The 13,133-nt window shown below is 37.9% G+C and overlaps 2 protein-coding genes across 4 annotated transcripts; one reads left to right on the plus strand and one right to left on the minus strand.

Annotated features, from left to right (window-relative positions):
- The first annotated feature begins 31 nt into the window (after positions 1–31).
- ppig (peptidylprolyl isomerase G (cyclophilin G)) lies at positions 32–6,474 on the plus strand. Of its 2 annotated transcripts, none has more exons than XM_028022394.1 (13): positions 32–138; positions 729–802; positions 1,661–1,735; positions 1,830–1,937; positions 2,924–2,968; positions 3,058–3,145; positions 3,263–3,292; positions 3,375–3,514; positions 3,599–3,758; positions 3,852–4,037; positions 4,127–4,217; positions 4,426–4,565; positions 4,981–6,474. In XM_028022394.1, exons 2-13 carry the CDS (start codon positions 745–747, stop codon positions 5,873–5,875), a joined length of 2,016 nt encoding a protein of 671 aa, XP_027878195.1. In that variant the 5' UTR covers positions 32–138; positions 729–744; the 3' UTR covers positions 5,876–6,474. The 2 variants fall into 2 exon arrangements, with proteins under 2 accessions (XP_027878195.1, XP_027878194.1); XM_028022393.1 differs by having other exon boundaries at positions 57–183.
- Positions 6,274–11,418, minus strand: cfap210 (cilia and flagella associated protein 210). 2 transcript variants are annotated; one of them, XM_028022397.1, is made up of 9 exons: positions 11,046–11,414; positions 9,483–9,679; positions 9,214–9,387; positions 8,926–9,131; positions 8,654–8,810; positions 8,433–8,572; positions 7,855–8,047; positions 7,618–7,782; positions 6,274–7,528 (listed from the first exon to the last, which is right to left on the minus strand). In XM_028022397.1, exons 1-9 carry the CDS (start codon positions 11,095–11,097, stop codon positions 7,175–7,177), a joined length of 1,638 nt encoding a protein of 545 aa, XP_027878198.1. In that variant the 5' UTR covers positions 11,098–11,414; the 3' UTR covers positions 6,274–7,174. The 2 variants fall into 2 exon arrangements, with proteins under 2 accessions (XP_027878198.1, XP_027878197.1); XM_028022396.1 differs by having other exon boundaries at positions 8,433–8,810; positions 11,046–11,418.
- Between the last annotated feature and the right edge of the window lie 1,715 nt (positions 11,419–13,133).

Below are 13,133 nucleotides of genomic sequence, written 5' to 3' on the forward strand. Positions count from 1 at the left end.
GGCAAATTTCAGGGCATAAAATTCCCCCCAGCGTTCACTGGCTCGCCACTCTAGGCAGACACTAGTTGACGTTCCTGCCGCGCCATCTTTAGAAAACAGTGAGCTCAACTGTGAATGAAAATACGCTTTTCGTCGCTTGTAAGAACCTTTCGCCGTATAGACTGAAATTCTTGTTTTTCCAGGTTAAGTATTGTTACATTATCTACGTCTACTTATCTGTTTTTCTGAAGTAGTGAAACCGAAAAGCTCCCATGTAGTTGTCAAACCTCTTCTGTGTGCGTGTATGGCTGCTGCAGACATTAGGCGAGTTTTTTGGGGGGGGGGGCTAATGCTAACATCTGGGCCTACATGGGAGGTAGTGTCTCAGTGTGACTCTGCTATGCACTACGCAGTTCTAACCAGTAGATAAACAGAAATTAATGGAATATTCAATCTCTCTATTCAAGTATCCACGAAACTGCTGTAACATTTCTAAAGACTCGAAGCGCTATATTGCTAAAGCTAACCAGCTAGTCGTAAAGAGACGAAGAAACGATTCCGTTTCAAATTGCTCAAACAGTTATATCTTAAACCACATGTTGCTACAGCGTAGGCTTTCAGCAGTCAATAGTTTTTTTTATTTGCTATATTTTAAGGAATTGGCGTGCGTTCTCTCTATGTTTGATATAAAGAGCTCCGAGGTAAATTTAAGTTTATCCTGTAATTTCATTTGTTTGGTTCAACTGCAGGTGTTTGGGAGAAACTATGGGGATCAAGGTTCGCCCTCGTTGCTTCTTTGACGTCGGGATCAGTAATGTTCTAGGTGAGAGGAATGTAGAAGGTTTTTTTTATTATTATTATCATTTTTAAATCAACAGTAGGTGATGGGATTACAAGATTGTCCTTTTACATGGAAAGATGCATCTTCAAGCTTTTTCTTCCTCTCTTTCGGCTTTTCCCTTCTCCATTTAGTCGTATACTCTGCATCCTCCACCTGCACTACAACTATCCTCATGTCTTCCTAATCTTCTCTTTGGTCTTCCTCTCACCCACCTGCCTCGTGGTTCCAAAGTCTGCATCCTTTTGCCGATCTAATCCAAAACATCTGAAGGTTGCTGTCTCTCTGATGTACTCATTAATGATTCTGCCCATCCTTGTCACTACCAAATACAACCTCAGGATCTTCAACTCTGCAACCTCCAGTTCAGCCTCCTGTCTTTTCCCCATCGGCTCTGTGTCTAAACCATATATCATCACTGGTCTCTCTGCTGTCTTGTACAACTCTCCTTTCATTCTTGCTGATACCCTTTCACCACTAAAAGCACTTTTCGTCAAACATTCCAACCTGCTTGCACACACTTCGTCACCTATTTTACACACTCTGCTGTTCTGGACTGTTGAATTATCAGAAGTCCTTTACTTTTACTTCTGCTCCCTATAACTTTACTTTTCGATTTACAGTTCATTAGGCTTTATGTTTAATGAGTCCAAAACATGGTTGTTGTTGGTGGATTGACTGAGAGAAAAATCTGATTTTTTTTTTTTTTCAATATTTAAAACTTCAAATTATTAAAACTTTACAATTGGTCTAAATTATATTTATTAAATATGTCTCCCAAAAACAGTGAAAGCTGGGTATTTCATCCTGACTCACTTCTAACTTATTGATTGCTCTTCACAGTTGGCAGAATTGTGGTGGAGTTATTTTCAGACATCTGCCCCAAAACCTGTGAAAACTTTCGATGCCTCTGCACAGGTGAAGGACTTCTCCACATTAATTTTTTTTTTCTACGAATTGATCATCTTCATGTTACAGATCAGTTATGACGATGGACTGTTATTTCATTTAGGCGAGAAAGGCATAGGCAAGGGAACTCAGAAGCCCCTGCACTACAAAGGATGCCTTTTCCATCGCATTGTGAAAGACTTCATGATTCAAGGAGGAGACTTCAGCGAAGGTGAGATATAAAAGGTTGTGAATGAAATACTAGGTGCAGAATGGTTTGAGCTTCATGTATTATGTCAACATAGACCCAATACTGATAGTTTTCTTCCTGTCACTACACTTCTCCACTTGATCTTAATTTTGTAAACTAATGCCAGTAGGCCTGTCACGATAACAAATTTTGCTTTAAAATTTTAATTATCTCAAAAATGATTGCGATAATATAAACAAAAACAAAAAATATAAACGATAATATTTTTTGAAGACCATTTTAAACTGATGTAATGGTAACGACATAATAATGCAAGCGATATCATGCCAAAAATAGATGTACTTTATTTTCAAAAGAACACTAAACACTGGAACTGGTAAACTAAATAAACAAAACAACCAAAAATAAAATTGACTCTCGGTCTCCATTAACAAAAAATGCACTTGAATAAAAACTAAACAACATAAAATCAAAGTGGAAATAAAAACTACATTCAACCAAAAGAGTGCAGATTATGAAGTCTGTATATTATATTGCCCTTCATTAATCATTAGATGTAGATAGAGAAGATGAGCACATCCGACTACCTGATGCAATAGTTCACTCCTCCCTTAAGCCCACTTCACACTACACAATTTGTTTGCCCCGATTTTTCTCTGTTCTCTACAGGACAATAATAACATCTAGGAATGGGACTTTAACACATTAGCATTGATTGATAAATTAATTATATAGATTTTAACACATTTAACGTAATTAATCACATTATTTCTTATTGAGCTCACATGTCTACTTTGTCAATAATATAGCAGCAAGAAGGGTTTTTGAGTTAAAATTTGTGCTTATTTCACTGACATTGGTATACATAAATGGTCTCGGAGACGAAATGTCCAGGGTAAAATAAGTGGCACAATACCATTCTTTATTTCAGAACACATGAGAAACATATTTTCTAATAAATTGTAATCAACTAGCATCTGATTGTAGTTTATTTTCCTTCACTACAGGAAATGGAAGAGGAGGGGAATCCATCTATGGAGGCTTTTTTGAAGGTAAAGAAGCCACCATCAGAGCTGTCAGATGTTGTCAAACGCAGTGTTGGCTTCAAGATGGCCGAACAATCCTCTCCTTTCCCCTCTAGACGAAAGCTTTGGTGTTAAACACAACAAAGATTATCTGCTGTCAATGGCCAATAGGGGCAAAGATACAAATGGGTCACAGTTTTTCATGTAAGTGGCTTTTTATTTATTTATAAATAATGTCAGTTTTATTTTTTGGTAGTACTTATCGAACAAGTTTACACATTTATTGGCGTTTCTCTTCACTGACTGGCTCTTACTCTTCAGAACAACAAAACCTGCACCTCATTTGGATGGGTAAGAAGCACCTGATTTTATTTCTAAACACAAATTGATTGTGTTATCGACATAAAATTTGATTTAGCTCGTCTGTTTTTAGTGTCCATGTGGTTTTTGGTCATGTCATTTCTGGCCAAGAAGTCGTTCAAACGATGGAGAACCAGAAAACGGACCCTAACAGCCGGCCGTACGCTGAAGTGAAAATTCTGAACTGCGGAGAGCTCATCCCAAAATCAAAAGGTTGGTTTGGATCTCTGGGTTTTCATAAAAAACTGGTACAAATGTCCTAAAACTGATTTTGATGTTTGTTGTTTTCTTTCAAAGGAAAGAAAGCAGATAAAAAGAGAGAGAAAGCCTCGTCCAGCTCCAGCGGCGGCTCATGTGACTCTGAAAGCTCCTCAGATTCTTCCTCAGGTTCAGAAGAATCTGAAAAAGAATCTAAGAAGCGAAAGAAGGAAAAAAAACTAAAAAAGAAGGAAAAGAAGTACATCATATTTTTGCATGACTTCTGACTTTAATGTTTATTTTAATGTTTATTAAAAAAGCAACGTCTAAAACAGAATTTTTCTTTTTATAGGTCTGTTGAGGAAACTGCTGAAGAGAAAGAACAAGAAGATGAGGTGACTTCCACTGTACGGCCTGAAGAAATCCCTCCCATCCCAGAGAACCGGTTCCTCATGAGGAGAAGTCCTCCACCAGCCGAGAAGCCAAACAAGGAGGACGAAAAGGACCCGAGGAATAAAGAGGACAGATCCAGACAGAAGTTAGTGTTTCATAAGCTGCCGCAAGAAAGGAAAACCTGAAGTAATGGTACTGTGTTTGCTTGACCATCATGCTTTTCTTTATTTGCAGCGCTGGCTTATATAATTCTCAGTCACCATATCAGAGGCGATTTCAGGTTACCACTCGATCAGGAAGGAAGATAAAAGGGAGGGGACCGAGGGTAAGTGACCAAAAGATGCAAAGAGCTCAGCTAAAATATTTCTGCTTTCTGTAAAATCATTACTTTGATTTTAAATGTAATGCATCATTATTTAGGTTTCCTTGTACCTTTTGTATTATTTCTTTTAGCATTTAAATTGAATATACTTGGCTCATATGCAGACCCAGGTAAAAAAAAAAAGAAATCGCAATTTTATTTCTTTCAACAGAGGTACCGAACTCCATCACGTTCTCGTTCAAGATCTAGAGATCGATATCGGCGTAGTGAAACTCCTCCACACTGGCGCCAGGAGATGCAGCGTCAGAGGATGAGGGCAGTCACCAGAGAGCGATGGATTAAGGGGGACAAGTAAGAACGTTCACTTTGTGAATAGGTGGAGTTTCAGAAAGAGGGCGTTTACAGGGAGTGGGTGGTGCAAGGTGGCAGGGACAGCTATATGTGCTTTTAACATACTGAATTCCAATTTTAATAAAATATTTCATCATTAAAAGGTATGTATTTTATGAATTGAAACAAACTAGAGATACGTTTTGTTTATTTAACATGTACAATCATCTAATTTTGGCCCTTCATATGTAAAATTAACAATATTGATAAGCTAAGATCATCTTGGTTATTTAATATTTTCAGACCATTCACAAATAGACAATATAATTCAAAAATCTTTCTAAAACTTGAGATGTAATTGTAGGTTACATATCAAATTTTTACCTGAGAGTAGTTGTCCATTACCTTACTTATTGTTTTTATTCATTTATTACAGAAGTGACTTGATTGATGCTAAGGATGAAGAAACTAACGCTCCAAAACGAGAGAGAAGGACATCCGACACAAAAGATGAACACACGGCCGAGGGCAAAAAGGAAAAGAAAACTCGGTCGCACAGGTCTAAAAGCAAAGAGGGCGGTACTGCAGAGAAGGATGAGCATCACAGCAAGCACAAAGCAAAGAAAAAAGAAAAGTCTCGCAGTCGCAGTGGAAGCAGAGAAAAGAGTAGAAGGTCAAAAAGCAGAGAGAAGGCCAATAAGCATAAAAGTAGTGACAGAAGAGGGCGCTCAAGGAGCAAAGAAGGACATAAAAAAGAAAAAGACTCAGAGGCACATCAGAGTAAAGATAAAATTAAAGACAAGGAATCTGATACGAAGCATAAAGAAGAGGGTAAAGAAAAGGATCAGGAGAAAACAAAGGCAAAATCAGCAAGCAAGGAAAGATCCAGCAGCAGAAACAGAGACAAAGGTAAAGATGAAAAAACAGATAAGGAAAGGGCCAGAAAAAGAAGCAGGAGTAAGGAGAGGGAGAAACGGAGAAGAGGAACATCCAGGGAGAAGGACAGGCGGTCCAGAAGTCCAGACAGGAGTAAGACCAGAGACAGAGGCAGGCGCTCAAGAAGCAGAAGCCGTAGGAGAGACCGCAGCAGAGAAAGATCTTCTCAAAGAAATGACAGAAGCAGGGACTCTACCAACCGCAGGAGGCGACATAGCAGCAGCAGCAGCTCCGACAGCGATAGAGCAGAAAAAAGGAAGAGCCGAAAAAGTCCTGATTCTACAAAAAGAAAGAAATCCAGAGACAAGAGAAGCCCGGATAGTACAAAAAGCAGAGATAGAAAAGATCGCAAGAAAAGTCGGTCAAGCTCTAGTTCCAGCTCCGACAGCGACTGATCATTTTGCTTTTAATTAACAAGCTAGTTTCATCTGCAGATAAACATAATTAGATCTCCAGTTTATATAAACAGGAAGAAACTAACATAACACCTTCTCAAATGTGTAACTACAAACTGCTGCTTCGTGCGAATGCTAGCTGGACCTGAAAGAGCGTTGTTTTAATCATGGAGCTGATTAGAGGAACTTGTAAGGCTGGCAGAAACACAATGATCTGGAACTGACGTTTAATGTGAACATAAGAAGCAAGTACCCAATAATATTTTAATCTCACATGACCACAACAGCTCACATGGTTGTTTTACAGATTTGATTCATTTTATTTTAGTTTTGCAGAAACATTGCTGTCAGTCTGTTTAGTTAAAAATAAAAACAATATTTTACTGCAACTTTTTTTCCATTTTTACTAAGCAAAAGACCTGGAAAAGATTATTTTGCATGCTCATCCCTGTTTGCTTTATTTAGATGAGATACTTGTTTCTTTTTTACTCTGCCAAGCCTTTACTGTAATTCTGTCATCTTTATTTAGAATGAAAAACAAATGTACAATTTCTTTCTTGGAAGAAAATGTGGGAATGCTGATTAAATTATAAAGCTTGGTCTCTTTGTTTTTATATACTGTAAGAGTCCAAAACATGACTTCAAATGAAAATGACAATAATAAAAACCTAAACTCAAAGATGTCACCTGGCTGAAACTGTCTTGGTGATGACTTTGATAAATGGAGATAAAATTGCTTAACTGCTCAATGTTGGCCTTCCTAACAGTGGCTATTTTAGGTTCTTAGCTTTTCCTGGTCAACATACTATATAAGTGCTGTAGGTTTGATCCATTTTTAAACTATAAATGTAAAAGTTCACTTTGAAATAACTGCAGATATTCCAAGAAGGTCAGGGTTTAAATATTGAACAAGGAAATGGACAAATTAACAGTTTGATGGAGAAATGGATACAACATTCAAATACTGATACAAAGGATCAAATTTACTAAAGCAAATACTTTCCATATTAGGAAATGGAAAACTTAAATTCAAAACTAAACATCCCAGAGTTGGACTTTTTACCTAAAGTCTTTCCAGATTTCCGTTTGAAAGCAGCTCAGTTTGAGACCAAACAGTATTCAGCTACACAATGAAGTAAATGTGCACCCTAAAAGAAGTGAGCCCTGCTGTACTGACGTTTGATCTGTGATGGATAATTGCAAATCAACACACTTTATCTGATTCTAGAATAATAACATAATTGATCACTAAAATAATAGTTGCATGCCTAGTTTTAAGGTGACAAAATCTTAAAAAATTCACCAGGTGAAGCCCAGTCTCTTCTTTGCCTCGTGAATGTCTCCAGCCTCGTTAAGCTTTCTGATGCTTTCTGTGGTGATGGACACGTATCTGGGCATCTGAGCTCCAGAACTGTCCTGGACGAGGTAGCTGGGCCTAACTCCACTGAAAACGGGGCCGTGCCCACCTCCCACTCCTTCTCTCGTGGCTTTGTAAAGTGGAAACAAATTTCTCTTGGCCTCTGCTGCCGCCTTGATGATGTGCTGTGAATACTGCTGAAACTTGAGTTCTTCTTCAGCGCTGAGCTTTGCGTTCTTTGCTTCGAATTCTTGTTCATCGTCTTTCATCTGCTGAAGTCTGGCGCTTCTTTCTGCCTGCGTTTAGGAGAGAGCCAAGTTTCACGTTCAGATATCAGTAATCATAAGCGCTGAAGCAGATAGCGGTGGAGTTTTTCAGCTATTACCATCTGTGCAACATTGAAGTCATGCAATTTTCTTTGTTCTTTTCTCATTTTCTCAGCCTTCAGTTGTTGCTTCTCGGCATATATTTTGTCGGCTTCTCTCTTTGCCTGCAGAGCATCTCGGGTTTCCTGCTCTGCAGTTTTATCCAAGTGCTCCTTTTCCTTTCTCTGATAAAACAATTTGTATTTAGAAAGTTGTTGCAACCATTGTTTCAAGTATTATGAATGACGCTGGATTACCAAAAGCTCCCTGTGTGCAGCTATCGACTTCAACATGTCAGACTTCTTCCGTTCCTCCTCCAGCTGCAGTTGCGCCTGTCTTGCATCCCACTCAGCCAGAGCTTTAGCGATCCTCTGCTCGTCGTTTGTAGCCTGCTCCTGCTGCGTGGCTGCCAGCTTGTTCAAAATCCTCTCTCTTCGTTGCTGAACTTCACTGGGGAAAAAAAAAAAAGACTCAAATGAGCAACTAGAATGAGAAATCTTAGCAGATGATATACTACGAGTGCATCTTTCCTCCACACTTTTTCCTTCCACTCAACTGTCCATTAGAAAGGATTTTGGTATCAGTAATTTTTTACTGCACAACTACTCAAGTCAGCAGTCTTCCACATGATTATGTAGCCCATCTAATGGCTTTTATCTATTACTGGTCATATGTTGTCATTGGCTGAAAAATCACTTAAATTAATATAAATGAAGACTTGAAATGGATCACTCTGCAATGAATACATGGGCTCAACTATTCAAATTGAATAGCAAAAATATGTAAAACTTTTCAGTAATAAATAAATCCAACTGTATTTAATGTTTTGCAAGACCTAAATAACTCTTTCTCTCTTTGTTTCCGTAGCTTTCTCATTTGTTCCTTGGCTGAAAGAAAGAGTTTCATCTGCTCTTCGTCAGCCTTCTGCTTTTGCGCCTCTTGCTCTTTTCTTAGTGCCCTATTATTGAGATGATCCTGAGGGACACAAAATGTACAAATAAACAGACTGTCAAATCTGGATGCAAAGAATGTACAATCTTGTCTTTTATGATTGACCAGGTGAGCGTTCATGAGGTTCCTCTTCTGGTTTGCTTGCCGCTCGGACTCCGTTCTTTGCTCCCACTGATAACGCTCCTGAAGTTGCTGGATTTCCTCAGCGTCCTTCTTCATTTCCAGCTTCTGTTGCTCCCGCGCAAACTCGTTGGCCTTTATCCTAAAAAAAATAAATATTTCTGATTTAGATTTTTATTTATTTTTTCAGCATTACTAAGAAGTCCAACTAAACATGAGATGAAGTGGTGCGGCTGCAGGGATGGATTTGGTCTTACTGGTTTTTCAGGTCTTCTGCTACTGTCTGTCTCTCAAGCTTCTTTTGCACAGCCTTTTCCTGCTCTTTCCTCTGGGCTTCACTGTTTGTGGTTGTCATTATTTCCAGGAACTTTTTATCCATGTCTTTAGTGGCACTTTTCATCCTTTGCTTGAGCTCTGTTTGAGCCTCCCTCTCTTTCAGCACCTCTGTGTGCAGGAGTGCGCGCTGTGGAGGTAGCAACATTGATTTGTCACAGATCTAATTAGATGTAATATCTACGGTGCTGAATTGTAATGCTTGTACTGACGTTTAATCCTTTCACCCGGTCGTTTTGATAATACAGCTGAGTTCTGGCTTTTGTCAAGGCCTCTTTTTGCTCTTCTTCCTTGTATCTGGCTTCCTCTGCAGCCATTTCTTTCCTCTTTTCCTCCTCCATCTCCTCTCGGATCTTCTTAGCCTCCAGCTTTTTTTGCCTTTGACCCTGAAAACAAAAGTAGATGTACAGTTGGTTCACATTTCATGTTTAGATCTTTAAGAAACAGCACCACCCATGTCAGATTTTACACTTAGACTTACAACAATAGTATCAGGCCACCGCTTAACAATTTCCTTTGACTGCAGGTGTAGGGCCTCCCTGCGTTTGGCTGCCTCTCTAAGACGCTCCTTTTCTTTATCGACCCCGTTCATTTCATCTTGAATCCTGTGCCAGCCAGTTTGGCTTAGGATGGTGATTTTTCTGAGAGCTGGAGGCTGGGATACTTTGTCTCTCTTTCCTTGTTGAAAAAGTGCAAATAATGGCATAAAAACAAGAAAAACAGACCCAGTTTCTAACATTTTATTAGTAATTTTCATTTTTTGTCTTTTACTGCAAAATTGTCTTAAGTCAGATCTTGGCTAGTGGAACGACTCAGGTTTCTACTCTGAGTGTTTGCACTTTGCTATGGTAACCTCACTGTTTGCTTTCCTAAACCCGATAACTTCAAGGGGCAAATTGACCCTGAATGTACTAATGTACTAGACAAAGGGCTGCAACTATAAAAACACAACGCATCAGGCAGAATACAGGCCTCTGTAAAAGCCCCTTGAACCTTTTCACATGTTGTAACACTGCAACCAAAAACTTGGATGTTTTCTATTGACATTTTATGCAATTGACTGCAAAGTTTGAAGAAAACAAATGCCATTCAAAGCTCACAGAATGCTGGACAGTTATTGAACATGTTATTGGACGTATCTTCTACTGATGTTGATCATATGTCTGTCACAATATATATTGTTGATTTATTGTGCAGTCGTGGTTTCAGTGTCAGTGTCCTGCTGGAAGGTGAACCTCTGCACCAGTCTCAGGTCTTTTCCCGTCTCTAACAAGGTTTCTTGCAGGACTCACCTGTAATTTAGTCTATAGATTTTTTCATGCACTTTGACCAGTGGACTATTGAAAAGCTTTGCTGCTTCTCTGATTAATGCTCTCCTTGCCCAGTCTGTCTGTTTAGGTTTCATCATACTCTTCGCATTTTCAGATGAATGGTGACAAAGTGAGAGGCTTTAAGTATGGAATATTGCTTTGCTCTTCATGATGAAATTGACATACAAAAGTACTCCAAAAAGCCTCTGAAACCATCACAAAACAGCTGTATTTACACTGAGATACAGTACAGTGTGTAAGAGTGTCTGGTTAAAAGACGGTGAACAGAAATACAGAATTTGACTTGCAAAAAGTCTTCAAAACAATAATTCTCAGGGGGGGTTTTTTGTCTGCTACATAAAATCCAAATCAAATGCATTGAAATTTGTGACGTAATGTGCAAAAAAGCTGAAAGGTTAGTATTGTTCAAAGGCACTGCAGAAAATAAATGCAGTTGTATTACTTTAGCAAACAAATTAGTAAATAAATACACAGTTCTAATGTACCTTTTAGAAGTCTTATAACAATGTAAACATTTACAGAATAACAAATCAGGAGTTCATTAAAAATAGAAGGTTTTCGGTTTCCCTTTGCTGAGGAAGACAATTGCAACACAAATAAGAAATAGCTCGTTAGATTTGGATAACATGTCTATTCAGACATAATATTTCACCATATAACAGCTCAACACTAATTAAACTTGCAAAACCTTGGACATTTTATTTAATTCTCACCGCTTTTACTGAATGGTCTCCGACTCCCATCGCACGGAGTCATTGACGCCATTTCTAGTTGCTGTAGTCGGTTTAAGCTTCGTTAAATCATAAATGCCAAACTGAAATGTTAAGGATTACTTTACAAATAACCAACACTAAAGAGCATCGCCGAATACTTATAAACTTACTTATATCCTTACTAACAACCTATAGCAAAGATCGTCCCAACCTAGACAACCAATCAAAAGCTGTTCACGGTGAAATTTAATATTCAAGTGACGTTTCGAGACGGCTTCTGTTGAACTGTAGCTAAGCAACCGAAGAACCAATCACAGTCCGCAGAAGTGTAACGACTAAAAACGCCGTACGTTTTATAATTAAACACTGAAGTAATTAAAACGTTCACATAATTTACATGTTATTCTTTTAAAAATAAATATTTAAGCAAAATTTTTTATAATTTCTTGCATAATTTGCTTTGAACTACATGGTTAACATTTTCAGTTTGTTTACAGGCAGCACTACAGAGCTAAAGGGCGTCATCTCAAGTCAGTTTACTGAATTTCCACTGATATCAAATCCAAATCAGCTAAACTAAGTTTTGGTTTGAAAGCTTGACACAAACTTTATTAATATTGATAGATAATACTACTAATAATAATCCCTGTGATAAACTTGTATTGTGGTGGATACAATTGTATATATTTCACACCGTTATAGAGAGGATGTCTTGGCTGTAGGCCTACTTACTTCAAATAATGATATAAACACTGACTTACAATTTAGACAGCATGGTCTTAGCAACAAATGCTGTAATATGTGTTATTCAACAATCTTTGATTAAAAATATTTGCTTTCTCACTGTTCCAACTTGATTACTGACAGTTTATACAGCGGACTTTTTGTTAGTTTTATAGTTTTTTATAAATGTGCAGGCATTAGCTATTTTCATGCCTTTTATGAGTGTAAGCCCCTGCACTGTGGATGGTGGCTGTCTTTAAGTTAACAGTCATGCAATAATAATCTTTCAAGAGATTTTACAGTGGTGTAAAATCTTGCAGCATATTGTGCATTATTTCTGAGTGTGAATGAGTGTATGACATATTAAAATATATTGAAAAATTAAAGTTTTTTCAGTTTTGTTGAAAATCGAAAAGCAGTTTTTAACAAAACTGCTTTTTGTGTTGAAAATGTTACCACTATCGCAAAAGCCTCAGCTGACATTACCTATCGAAGTACTAGTCAGCTCTTCTCTGTTTATTGACCAAGAAAAAGACGGTAGTTCACACCAGATGACTAACATTATCAGAAATACCTTGCAGTTCAAACAGAGACAGATGGGTATAGAACACTAAAAGGATAAGGGAGATGTCATGTGCAGCCTAATGAGTCAGGCAATGAACATCATCTATTGAGTTAAGACTCCTGTGACCTCACTCACAGTTCATTTAGGGTAAACAATAAAAAAAATGGGATAAATGGGTTTCTCTATATTCTCTCTTGTTATTAAAGTAACAGTGTTGGAGATTTTAATGAGCTGTTCTGGGTATGCACATGATCTGGAAAATTAAGGCAAGATGTATTTTTAAGATACATCTTTTTCAAGTAAAACTATACTACGATCCACACCAGTATGTTTAAAATAGAGTTTTTCTGCAAAAGATTTTTGAGTGACCTAGTCAAAGTCAATGACTTCAAACAAGGTATTCATTTCTTCAACCCTCAAAGATGAGTGAGTCAAATTATCTGAGACTTTTAAACATGCAAGACAAAAAAAATGTGTAGGGGAACATGAATTAAAGCGAGTGCGAAATGTTGGCCAAAATTCAGATCTGAAATAAATTTTTAGCTACATGTATGCGAAATTGTATTTTTGAAATATTTTCCAATCTTTCTGTTAGAAGATTTACTGTTTGTATGATCCTTATGGCTTCGGTTTTTATAAAACTTGATTCATCTGATGGACATTTAGTTCAGTTAAATCTGTACGCAAACCTCTCGCAATGAAAGCACACTCTTCTTTCAACCACAAAGTTTCTCGAGGAGTATTTTTCTGAACTGGCCTCCAGTGTGCACGTGTGGTTACGTCAGAACAGGAGATGCACG

Source organism: Xiphophorus couchianus, chromosome 7, assembly GCF_001444195.1.
Source record: "Xiphophorus couchianus chromosome 7, X_couchianus-1.0, whole genome shotgun sequence".
In the NCBI taxonomy this organism is placed as follows: domain Eukaryota; kingdom Metazoa; phylum Chordata; class Actinopteri; order Cyprinodontiformes; family Poeciliidae; genus Xiphophorus; species Xiphophorus couchianus.

Excerpts from the sequence above, each read along its gene's own strand:
- ppig (XM_028022394.1), top strand. The coding sequence starts at position 745 with ATGGGGATCAAGGTTCGCCCTCGTTGCTTCTTTGACGTCGGGATCAGT. Across the intron at positions 3,146-3,262 it reads AATGGGTCACAGTTTTTCAT|AACAACAAAACCTGCACCTC; the intron begins GTAAGTGGCTTT and ends CTTACTCTTCAG. Across the intron at positions 3,293-3,374 it reads CCTGCACCTCATTTGGATGG|TGTCCATGTGGTTTTTGGTC; the intron begins GTAAGAAGCACC and ends GTCTGTTTTTAG.
- cfap210 (XM_028022396.1), bottom strand. The coding sequence starts at position 11,097 with ATGGCGTCAATGACTCCGTGCGATGGGAGTCGGAGACCATTCAGTAAA. Across the intron at positions 9,388-9,482 it reads GGTGGCCTGATACTATTGTT|GGTCAAAGGCAAAAAAAGCT; the intron begins GTAAGTCTAAGT and ends TTTTGTTTTCAG. Across the intron at positions 9,132-9,213 it reads ACCGGGTGAAAGGATTAAAC|CGCGCACTCCTGCACACAGA; the intron begins GTCAGTACAAGC and ends CTACCTCCACAG.